General features: G+C 43.5%; 1 protein-coding gene across 4 annotated transcripts in view; it reads right to left on the bottom strand.

Moving 5' to 3' along the window:
• Positions 1-2,061: 2,061 nt before the first annotated feature.
• Positions 2,062-12,514, bottom strand: part of Scyl2 (SCY1 like pseudokinase 2) — a 49,449-nt gene continuing 38,996 nt past the window's right edge. For 3 of the 4 annotated variants that reach the window (XM_048418167.3, XM_048418164.3, XM_048418163.3), the window contains 4 exons: positions 8,166-8,232; positions 7,963-8,058; positions 4,809-4,928; positions 2,062-3,963 (listed from right to left, as the gene is read on the bottom strand). In XM_048418167.3, the coding sequence (XP_048274124.3) occupies positions 3,319-3,963; positions 4,809-4,928; positions 7,963-8,058; positions 8,166-8,232 (928 nt within the window). In that variant the 3' untranslated portion in view covers positions 2,062-3,318. The remainder of the gene's footprint in view (positions 3,964-4,808; positions 4,929-7,962; positions 8,059-8,165; positions 8,233-12,514) is intronic. The other variant, XM_048418166.3, reaches the window with a different exon arrangement.

Genomic DNA, 12,514 nt, shown 5'->3' with positions numbered 1-12,514 from the left:
CACCTGAGTTTGTGTGGGTCTCAGTCATCTTCCTCTCCCCTGTCTTCCACTGCAGTTTTCCAGCACGCGTACTCGCTACATAGATCAGTCTCAACTAAAGCATGTGCAGAATTCACAAAAGAACGTGGCGTCCACTCCTAACCTGACCTCTATGGGGAAGGCCATGCAAGTCTTGGGCCTTCTGTTTCCACATCCGCTTAGAGAGAGAAGGAGACGGAGCCGAACTCATTTGTTTCAAACCAATTTGTGAAACCCTTCTAGGGTTTCATAACCATAAAGTAAGGCATACTATGCTTACTAAAGACGTTTTCCCCAACTTTTGTTTTAGCTGTGCATTTTACGTAGAGGTTGCAATAGAAAACGTGTTCTAGCCAGTGCGGTGGTGCATAGTGCAGGCATGTCTTGCAGGAGGCTGAGGCAGGAGCTGGAGTTTGATGCCGACCTGGCTGTACTGTGAGCTCATGCATCTAAACCAATGCCTTAGGGTGGGCTGGTCCTCCTGTTCCCAACTCCTCACCACTGGGATGACAACACGGACCAAGATACCTGGGATTGTCCGCGCATTCTGGGGATCTAATGCCGATCCTCACACTTTCAAGTTTAGCTCTTTACTGTTAGAGCCACACCCCCATCCCAACAACCAGCATGCCGACTGGCAAATATTAATTACAGGTAGTGGGTTTCATAGTGACTTTCCGTTCACATACATAATGTATCTCAGTCATATTTACCCCCTCATTACCTTCTCTCGCCCACCCCACTCCTAATGCCCTTCCTCTGTCCAAACACCCCTTTTCTTCAACCACACCTGTGTGTGTTTATTTCATTAGGCTTACTTACAGGAATGTGGGACTTTGTAAAGGCTACACCACCATAGAGTTCTCCCCTATTAACTAATGCAAAGTCTCTCTCCCTCATTGGTTATGTCTAAGTCCTCAGGGAGGGGTGGCAATAAACACTTGTAAGCTACTTAAGAATTAGATACTGAGTTTTTCAAGTAGTCTATTGGCATATGTAAAGCTCAAGTTACATATAGATGGTTATAGTATTTCTTTCTAATGAGGAATTCAATACTAATATCAAGTTACTTTATAAAGAGGGCTGGAGAGATAACTCAGTGGTTAAGTGGTTGCTTCTCCTGAGAAACTGAGTTCGAATCCCAGCCATATGGTGGCACAAACATTCAAACTCCAGGCCCAGAATATCTGTAGCAGCTTGAATGAAAATGGTAGCCAAAAGTTCCCACATTTGAATTCTTGGTCCTCAATTGATGGAACAGTCTGGGAAGGATTAGGAGGTGTAGCCTTGTTGGAGGTGTGTCACTGGGGGTTGGGCTTTGAGAGTTCAAAGGTGCACACCATTCCGTGTGTGTGTGTGTGTGTGTGTGTGTGTGTGTGTTCACCCTCTCTTTCCCTTCCACCACCCGTCTCTGCCTCAAGCTTGTGGATCAGGACATAAGCTCTCAGATACTGCTCCAACACCATGCTCCCCCATCATGATGGGGGACCGTGAGCCTGCAATAAATGCTTCCTTTTATAAGTTGCCATGATCATGGTGTTTTGTCATGAAATAACTGAAGCAGGGTCCTTTGCCCTCTTCTGGCCTTTACAGGCATTGCGTGCACATGGTGCGCCTACACCCATGCAGGCAAACCACCCCCACACATAAAAATTAAAAAGAACTTCTCAATAAACAGCTACTAAACTGTTACAAAGAAGTGTTCTTCAACAGTTTTATTCCATATAAAACATTTCCCAAAAGAAATATTACTACTGTGTTTATAAACAAGTCTGGTAAAGTTGTAAATGTACTTGACAAAAATGCCTTTTTCATTTCTTGAATGAAATTCTTTTGAAGTCACGCTACACGAGTGCCAGGTGTGAACACTGACTTGCATTTTTTTTTTTAAAGTGTGCTTTTAACTGGATGCTGTCAGCACTGGTAATGGCATGAAATTGTACCTTGTATTAAGTACTGTATAGTACACACAACATGTATATGTGTGTGTATGTGTGTGTACAATGAACATTCAGTCATTTAATAAACTTAGTATCAGCACACTAAACTTTATATGATTTATTTTAAATGATTGCTGGTTCCAGATAATTAAAAACCACAAACTGTATGGCAGCAACTACATCACATACACAGTTTTTTAAGAGTTCTTTAGTTATCACATAACAGTGGGGTATGAGTTTTAAAAATACAAATGATGTTTGTAGCATAAGGCTCTGTGGTAGAATCAGCAGATTAAAGACAAACACCAGGGAAGCCTTCTGGAGAGTGAGCCGTGTCCCACTGGAGCTACTTCCCTTCTAACAGTGACAGCTTTACAGACTCTAAATACCCAAACAAAGATTCTGGAATCCTAGAGAAGGTCTGGACTTCATGGCAAGCTAACGTTCAATCTGTGGGTGTCCAATGGCTCACTCATTTTTACGGGTTATTACAGTTGAAACAATATGGCAGAAATCTCAAAAGTTTACTCATTAAATATAGTTTAATTATTTTTTTTTTTTTACAAATCTCCTTTTGAAAATGTAATCACATGTGCTGCAACTTCAGAAGTTTGAATTCAAACTCAAGTATGAAGGCAGTGGCGAGGAAGCCGGGTCCAGGCGCTCTGTCTGGTTTCTGTACAATGGCTCTCCTGTGGTATAACAGGAAAAAGGTGATCCTAAAGATATTCAAGTAAAGGCAGAAATACATTGCTTGAGGCAGATCATGCTAAAATATAATTCACAATGATTAGTTTGCATTTAAGATGGTTAATAATGTTTTTAAACCAGTGAAATTAACATAAGTTAAGATTTGCAGCATTTTTCCTTTAAAAATGAGACTGGAGAAAACAAGGACCCGACGCCTCCCCTTCACGTTACCACCCCACCACACAATGGCAGACAAGCCGACACAGAACCCAGGCTCTGCCCACTGGTGAGATGACAGGTGAGCGCCCAGCTACATCAACACAAGGCTTTAATAACAGCAAGATTTACAAGCCAAAATAAACATCTGATTTAAAAACTGTTATTCAAGGTAACTCGGTTGTCCTTCCGCACTTTGAGACTAGTAAGGACTGGATCTTTAAAAACCTGAAGAGGAGGTTTTGTAGAGGAGAAAATCCTCAATGCTTTAAAAAACTGAACTGGTTAGGATCCACACAACTCCTGCGCTGGTTGGCATGGAAGCAGGTGCTCTCCGTCACAGAAACCAGCACTGCCCCCAGGAGCAGTTTCTTCCAGCCAGCTGCACGCCGATGTAAGTCTGCTCACCCATGACTGAACCGCAGCGACCCTCTGAGGAGCAGCACGGGACACCTCACCCGAAAAGATCTTTCAGATCGTTGCTAGCTGAGCTGCTACTGGCCATGGTAGTTGGTGGCTGAGCAAAGTTCTGCGGGTTAAAGAAAGGATTGCCCTGCATACCAAAGGCAGCCTGTCCCATCACATTCACCTGTGCGCCCATGGCTGCGCTGCCCACACCTGGGGAACCCTGAGGAGGGACAAACTGATTCAGCCACTGATTTGGTTTCTGCTGGGATAGCTGGTTCATGCTAACTTTGGGTTTCTGAGGGCCAAAGAGGTTATTAAGGGCCGACATATCGGCTGGTCTCTGCTGAGCCTGCTTCACAGCAGCAGGAGGAACGCTCAAAGGGCTGTAGCTTGACAGCGTGGGAGCCGCTCCCAGAGTCATCGTGGTCACTCCAGCAGTGCTCGCACTGCTGAAGAAGTTCTGGTTCGGGTTGACCGGCATGCTGAATCCTGAAGTCTGAAAGCCCATGTTGGCATTTAGGCCATTTGTCAAATTTCTCTTTGAATTATCAATCGGTGTAGAAAACATCATGTTGAGGCCCGTGGAAGGAACAGACGTGAAAGTACTCGAAGCAGAAAGCTTAGGAGTGCTAACGGAAAGGCTGGTCAAAGAGGTTATGTTATCCATCAGAGTGTCTGTCAGGTCCTTAGTCTGAAAAAGAGGAGCGAATTGTTGTCCAATCAGTAAGCACGGACAGAGTACATGGGAAAGCACAGTGACAGTCAGGCCAGTGATCTACGGCCTCGGCCAAACAGTGACCACTAATGTGAGCACAGCTCCTGTCAGCTAACACTGGCAATCATTGATGACAGTTACAGTAAATCTAAACTACAGCTAAGTGAAATGCTCCCAAGGCAGAACTGTGCTCTTTTCAGTAGAACTGTATCATAAACAGAATAATTTAATATTTTTTATTTTGAATTTCATCAAATTTTTTAGGTATTTCTCTGTTCCGTAAGAACCTAAGAGTTATTCTCGACTTTGCCCTTTAGCCCACAACACTTCTTCCTGAGGAGGAGCTGTGGTGACTGAAGACCAGGAAGCAGTGAGTTGGAACGCCGCTGAGCTGCGCCAGAGCCTGCACTCTGCAAGGAGGACCCGCCCAGGGCAGCAGCGCCAGCGTCTGGAACCAATGTGCTCAGGCGATGTAGGTGCCTCTTCTGAACTCTAGCTACAGAGTCAGATAGAATGGGGAGCTCAGAAACAGCAGCTCCTTCCAGCTGAGAAACACTTACGGGTGTGGAGAGAATATTCCTGATAATGGCACTATTAATCCACACCGTTCTTACAAACCACCTGGTCACCCCTGGTCACCTGTTCTCTTCGGGAACAGCAGAGTGTAGACACTGCACATGGGGCAGGGTGCTCAGGAGTGCTGGGCAGCCTAAGTTACGACTCTATCATGGTAGTCTCTTACAGCCTCTGCCCAACACTAGCTGCTTACCACTCTGCTCCTTACCACTAAGGACGCTTGACACGACGCAAAAGAAACGCACCTGTTTGCTGGGCGCGATGGGAGTGTGCACTTGGGGCTTCAGAGGCTGCTGGCTTTTCAGCTTCTGTGCCTGCTCCTGTTCCTTTGCTAATTTCTGTTTTTCTTCAAGTGTAAGTGATACCTTAAAGCAAAGCAAAACAAAACAAAACTCACCCACAACTTTATTCTCCGTCTGTAGAGTGATATTTCTTTTCTGGTAAGGTGTGAGCACATTTGGCAATGGTTCACTACTTCAGTGACAAGCAAGAGATCTGGCGCTGGTGACTTCAGACGGAATCTCACCCAAAGGTCATTAGAACTACCTGTTTCTTTAAGAGTAACTGATTTTATTCTTGCTCAACTTTAAATCTCAGTCTAAAAAGCTCACGAGTCAAGCATAGTGCACAGACCTGTGATCCAGCCATTTGAAAGTCTGAGGCAGGAGGACCACAAATTCAGTGACTGTCTGGGTTACAGTGAGTCCGAGGTCAGTCAGTACAACTTACAGAGACTGTGTCTCAGAACACAACTAAAGAGAGGGGCTGGAGCCCAGAGTGCTGGCACACACCTCTAATCCCAGCACTCAGGAGGCAGAGGGTCTCTGTGCGTTCAAGGCCAGCCTGGTCTACCGAATGAGTTCTAGGACACTCATGGATGGCCTCACAGAGTAACCCTGTCTCAAAAAACAAAAACAGGAGCTACAGGGATGACTAATGGGTAAAGCAGCTGGAGGACCTGAGTTTAGACTCCAGAAACAAGTAAAGCTAGACAGTAACACCTGTGGCCCCAGCCTGGCTACACAGCTGTGAAAACCCTTGTCTCAGACAAGGCAGAAAGCAAGCACTGGCACCTGAGTTATCCTGACCGCCACATACACACAACAGGTGTGTGCTTGTGAGCACACACATGCGCATGCACAGGAAAAGCAGCAAGTGAGATGGTCCAGCAGATAAAGGAGTCTGCCATTTGGTCAGATGACCTGGGTTCAATCCCTGGGCCTCCCCTGGTGAAAAGGCAACAAATGACTCTCCTACTTGTTCTCGGACCTCACACCATGCCCTGGCGGGCACACATACATACATACAACCACATACAAAGTTAGAAAATAAGTATAATAAATTTAAGTAAAATGTGGCCTGGGATTGGAGTTCAGTTCTACAGTCCTTGCCAAGAATTTCCAAGGCCCTCAGTTCAATCTCAAGACCACAAATGTATAAAAAAAGGCTGAGAAAGAACTGAACAACGTTCCTTTACTGGGAATGCTACATCGGGCTGTGTCTGTCTCTGCACTCATCTATTTTGCTAAACAGCAAGCTCACAAGACGTTCTTTTTCTGTATATTAGCTCTATACACAGCTAATCGTATTTTGTAAATAAATAGAAGAATGAACGCAACAGTAGTAAGAAATTTATTTTGACTTATTGGATAGAAACCAAAATTCTAATAGGAAGTATTATCTTAAGGTCTACTCTTCAAAATCATAAGGCCAGCAAATCTTTAAAAAGGAAACAACAAAACCTGCCCTTAGATCTTAGGTGCTTGTAAAGAAAACCGCGTCTAACAGAAATCTTTAAACTAGCATGCCCCATTAGTAGGCATATCAACATTACATATTCTTAATAAAATAAATCAAGATGGGTCCCACATCAGATTTTTAGTATTCCTGCCAAAAGTGTGTAACCTGGGCTGGGGAAACGGCTGGGCAGGTGTGGGCACTTGCCATCAAGTCTGACAACTGATGCTGACCCCAAACTCACACTCAAGGAGGGAACTGACGTCTACGAGCTGTCCTCTGACCTCCAGTGCACACCATGGCATGTGCACGCCCACATACGCACACATGCACACACAGAGTAAAAGAGTAAGTAAAATAAACATATAACTTTAGTCTACTTATGAGGAAACATCAGGCAGTTCCAAACTGAGCATTGTGTTACCGAACAACTGATGAGAAAGTCTCTGCCTATGTCAGGGTAAGATGGATGTGGAGGCTCAGGCCTATAACTCCTGCACAGAAAGGTGAAGGCAGGAGACCAGAAGGTCAAGACTAGCCCCTGGCTATATAGCAAAATTCAAGTCTAGCGTGAGCAAGATCAAAAACAAAAACCCAACCTGAGTGAATATCTGAGGCCATAAAAGTTAGGTATCACCATGGACTAAAAACCAAAGAAAGACAAGGCTGCTGGTCTAACAAAGAATGTCTAACAACTCAGCATTCACATAGACAGGAATGGGGGCTGGAGAGAGGGCTCGGGGGCTCCCACATCTCACAACTCCAGCACGGGAGGATCCGACACCCTCTCCTGGCCTCTGTGGGCACCTGCACTCATGTGTACAGCCCTGCCAGCACCACAAACAAACACAATTGAAAAAATAAAAGTAAGAGCCAGGCACGGTGGCACACACCTTTAAGCCTAGCACTCGGGAGGAAGAGGCAGGAGGATCTCTGTGAGTTCGAGGTCAGCCTGGTCTACGGAGCGAGTTCCAGGACAACTAGGGCCTTACAAAGAGAAACCCTGTCTTAAAGATAGATAGATAGATAGATAGATAGATAGATAGATAGATAGATAGATAGATGATAGACAGACAGATAGATGATAGATAGATAGATAGATAGATAGATGATAGATAGATAGATGATAGACAGACAGATAGATAGATAGATAGATGATAGATAGATAGATAGATAGATGATAGACAGACAGATAGATGATAGATAGATAGATAGATAGATGATAGATAGATAGATGATAGACAGACAGATAGATAGATAGATAGATAGATAGATAGATAGATGATAGATAGATAGATAGATAGATGATAGACAGACAGATAGATGATAGATAGATAGATAGATAGATAGATAGATAGATAGATAGATAGATAGATAGATAGATAGATAGATAGATAGAGGCAACTGAGAAGTAGACAAGCAGCACAACTGCAGTGCTGGCCCCGCACAGCAGAGCCCAGCAATGGAGACGGGCACCATGGGTGTGTGTTGGGGGGGTAACAAAGGAGCCCAAAAATCTTACGCACACTCCTTCCCAACACAGTGCACAGACAGCTAGAGACGACTCCTTGTTAAGAGGCTACACAGTATTCCCCGCAAATATATGTCGTTTATAGGAAGTCTCACAACAGAAATGCTTTCTTTTAAGGTAGAGAAACTTACTCTTTTCTGCTTATTCTGCAGCCCATCTTCTTTATTTTCTGATTCACCCCCAGTTAGAAGGTCTGCTCCAATGTTGTTGAAGACCTTGTCAATCTGCTGAGATACAAGTCTAACACTTGAAGACAACCCAATAAAAACACCCTTTTGTCCCTTAAGTAAGGCCAACTCTCAGACATCTTCTGTAAAAATGAGTGTCTTCTTACCTGACTTCCGGCATGTGTAACACTTGTCTCCTCGGAAGCATTCATTTGATTTCCAATCTCCAAAGACCTACAAGATAGGCAGAATTATGGAAAGGTGATTAGAAGAAACAAACTAACGTCATTCCTTAGCTCAGATTTCCCCACTACTATCTACGGTTAGTCTGTTTGCCCAGATGATTATGAAGATGACATTGGGGGCCACGAAAGCCTGACGGCCAGAATTCAACCCCAGAACCCACGGGAGAATGTCAGAAGTGCTGCCATGCATCTGCAAGTCTAGCAACCCCACAGCAAGAAAAGACCAGAGAGTCAACTGGAGGCTCCAGAGCCAGCTAACAGCTATCCTGTAGTACACAGCCCAGCGGATACAGAGAGCCCCCAGCTGAAAGCTGTCATCTGAGCAGTGGCTTGCATGCATCTGCACTCATGTACACACATCACACACTCACACTCATATTCCCTCCCTCCACCTTCTCAAAATAAACAAATAAATAAACAATTTGAAAAGATCTGTGCTTTTTTTGTTGTTGTTAATTCAACATTTCTGATTTGGGGCAGGAGGCTGGAGAAATGGCTCAGTAGTTAAGAGCACTTGCTGCTCATCCAGATAGGCTGCCGTCCACCCACATCAGGTGACTTCTACATACCTGTAACTCCAGGTTACAATGCCCCAGACTACAAGTTTGCACGCGCGCGCACACACACACACACACACACACACACACACACACACACACACACGCGATAAATACACCTTGGGGAAAATATTTAGAGCAAGTATGGCTCAGCAGGTAAAAGTAATTGTATGTGCCAAGCCTGCCAAGCGGAGCTCAACTCCCTGGGACCCACAGATCGGAAGGGGAAACCAAGGCCTACAAGCTGTCCTCTGACCCCAACACATGCCATGCATGCATGACTCATGTGCCTCATATACACATTAACGAACAAACACCAAAATGTTTGGGTAGAGGCTCCTGCCCTAATCCCGCCTCTTGAGTCACCTCAGTCCAGACTCCGCCCTCAAAGAGCCCACAATCAGTGGTTCCATCTTCCAGGACATTAAAAGCCCCCACCTCATGGGGTCCCCTTATGGTCTCCTGAACTTCACTTGGGGCAATCCTGATATAGATATGAATAATTTGTATTGGCATGGATCTTGGTTTCTTGATATAAATTTAGGGTCAATTTTGTTATATTTATATGTATTTCTGATCTTCATTAAGGTACTGTGTGTAGCTCATTTAAAAATGTAATGTATAATTAAGAAATATAACTTGATAGATACTCAACTATAATAGTCATGCTTGTAGTCATATTAGATTTTTCTAGATGTATAGAGATATATTTCAGTTAGATAGGTATTCTTCAAATCTTTCAGACACCTTCAGAATATAGCATTTAAAATGTTTAAAAACTTAAGACTTTTCATGACAATGAGACACATCTGTTCCTGGCAGCACCAATTACTTCAAGAGGAAGATGGGCATCAAAGAGGCTCCTTATGGAGTTGGTTAGCCATTTGGGCAAGAGACTGCTCTTGCCTGGACTGTTGCATAATCTGGACATACAGGACCCACAAAGAAATGACTGCTGAACTTGCCTAAAGGTGAGACAATCCTTCAGGGTTCCTGCTACACGAAAGAGTCTGCCAAACATTCTGCAGGACACAGAAAAATGTGACGGACAAGCAGCCAGTATAGGTGGAACTATCTTTGAAATGCCATGCTTCATGGTAAAGTCTGCTGGATACTATGGGTATGTGGGCTGAAGATTGGATGTCCCAACGGTACAGAGCAATTTTGAGTGATTGCCCAGGTAGCCAGTTGTCTCTGTCATTTGTTGCACATTTTGGAAGTTGCTTGATTGCACTTCTTACTTACTCAAGTAATATTATTTTCCCTTCTCAGATCTTCAATGGGTTGAAGATTAAATAGTTGTAGTTACCTTCCTCTCATGACTTGGCCAAGTTATTTATATACAAGATGTAAACTCATTAGGATAATTATTGAAACATTTGTCAGATGTTTCTTGCTTGATATTGTTTCTGCTGGTTGTAATTCTAATTTTTATGCCTGATATTTTTTCTTATTGGATATAACTTTGTATTAGGCTTAGAGCTTTTTTATTTAAACAGAAAAGGGGAGGCAATGTGGGATTCCCTTCTGTATGCTGTGAAAACCATTGGTTAATAAAGGCTTGGTCTATAGCAAGGTAGAACTTAGGCAGGAAAAACTAAATTGTATGCTGGGATAAAGGGCAGAGTAAGAGAGAAGCCATGGAGCTGCTGGAGACAGATGCTCAGAACGATAGCTGGTAAGCCACAGCCATGTGGCAATACACAGATTAACAGAAATGGGTTAAATTAATATGTAAGAGTTAGCCAATAAGAAGCTAGAACAGTGGGCCAAGCAGTGATTTAATTAAACAGTATCTGTGTGGTTATTTTGCGGCTGAGCAGCTGGGAACAAACAAGTGGCCTCCAACAATTGACGCACCAACATGGTGGACTAAGTCCATGCAAAACCTGAGAGGGCTTGAAAGGAACTCTAGACACAAAACAACAAAGTTTAGTCGCATTTTTTTTTCAGCTGATGGCTTGCTGCAGTTCCTTTAAGAGATTTTCCTGATTCAGCTATAGCAGGAAAAAAGCCGTGCCATTTTGAAATGCAGGCTTTCTGGGACATGCTGCCAGAATGACCTCTGGCTCTTTCAGGAGATCGAGTATTTGCACTGGTTTGTTGAGCAGCGTGCTGCGGCTTGCTTGATGGCAACTTGTACTGGCTGTGCGCATGGCTCTCAGAGGCACGAGCGGCTCCACCATGCAGAACTGGGGGAGGCAAGCAGGAAGTACCATATTTGACCTAGTAATGCTGCAGCATAAGTTTAAAGATAAGAAGTGCTCCTAGACAGTAAACAATTACAGATACACAGGACAGATGCAGACATAAAAGAACTCTAAATGGGTCTTTAAGTGTTGGATAAATGTTCATAGGCTTGGGAGAGAGAAGAAAAAGAGTATAGAGTTGGAAAAGAATTAAGTCATTTTAAAAGAAAGTCTTCAAATATTTCAGAGACCTTCAGAATATGGCATTTAAAATGTTTAAAAACTTAAGACTTTTCATGACAGTGAGACACATATGCTCCTGGAAGCACCAATTACTTCAAGAGGAAGATGGGCATCAAAGGGGCTCCTTATGGAGTTGGTTAGCCATTTGGGCAAGAGGCTGCTCTTGCCTGGACTGTTGCATAATCTGGACATACAGGACCCACAAAGAAATGACTGCTGAACTTCCCTAAAGGTGAGACAATCCTTCAGGGTTCCTGCTACACAAAAGAGCCAAACATTCTGAAGGACACAGGAAAAAATGTGACGGACAAGCTGCCAGTATAGGTGGAAGTGTCTTTGAAATGTCCTGCTTAGTGGAAAAGTCTGTTGGATACTATGGGCCTGTAGGCTGAAGATTGGATGCCCTAATGGTACAGAACTTTGGGTGATTGTCCAAGTAGCCAGTTGTCTCTGTCATTTTTAGAGTGTTGGAAGTTGCTTACAATGCACTTCCTGTTTACTTAGGTAATATTATATCCTTCTGGAGTCTTTGATGGAATTGAAGAGTAAATAACAATAATGTAGTTTTCCTTAGTTATGATAAGAGGTAAAGTAGATATAAATATTGTAACTGTAATTCTTGCTTGATACCTGTTTTGTTATATGTAATTTTACTGTGTTAAAGTTAAAACCTTCCTTTTTATTTAAACAGAAAAGAGGAGGTAATGTGGAATTTCCCTCTGTATGCTTTGGAAACCATTGGTTAATAAAGGAACTGGCTTGGCCTTTAGCAAGGTAGAACTTAGTTAGGCAGGGAAAACTAAACTGTATGCTAGGAGAAAGGAGGGAGAGTCAGAGAGAAGCCATGGAGCTGCTGGAGACAGGTGCTCGGAACTTTAGCAGGTAAGCTACTGTCACATGGCGATACACAGATTAATAGAAATGTGTTAAATTAATATGTAAGAGCTAGCCAATAAGAAGCTAGAGCTAAAGGGCTAAGCAGTGGTTTAATTAATACAGTATCTGTGTGGTTATTTCGGGGCTGAGCAGCCGGGAACTAACAAGCGGCCTCCAACAACACAACCCAGGAATGCTTTGCTCACAATAAAGCTGGATTTATTTATTACATCAGCGGCAGCGAGTTCCCATTAACTAGGAATTAAACTTCACCAAATGTTGAGTTTTCCGGCTACCAGCTGGCTGTGAGAAATCATTCTTCGTTCCCCACCGTTGGTCAGACTTGCTCAGTGAGTTACCCAATTTCATGTCACAGCCTCTAAAGGGGTCCAGGAGTCTTTCTGCC

Source organism: Myodes glareolus, chromosome 26, assembly GCF_982192425.1.
Source record: "Myodes glareolus chromosome 26, mMyoGla1.1, whole genome shotgun sequence".
Lineage (NCBI taxonomy): Eukaryota > Metazoa > Chordata > Mammalia > Rodentia > Cricetidae > Myodes > Myodes glareolus.
Note: the sequence above shows the minus strand (reverse complement) of the source record. Positions and strands in the feature narration are given on the sequence as shown.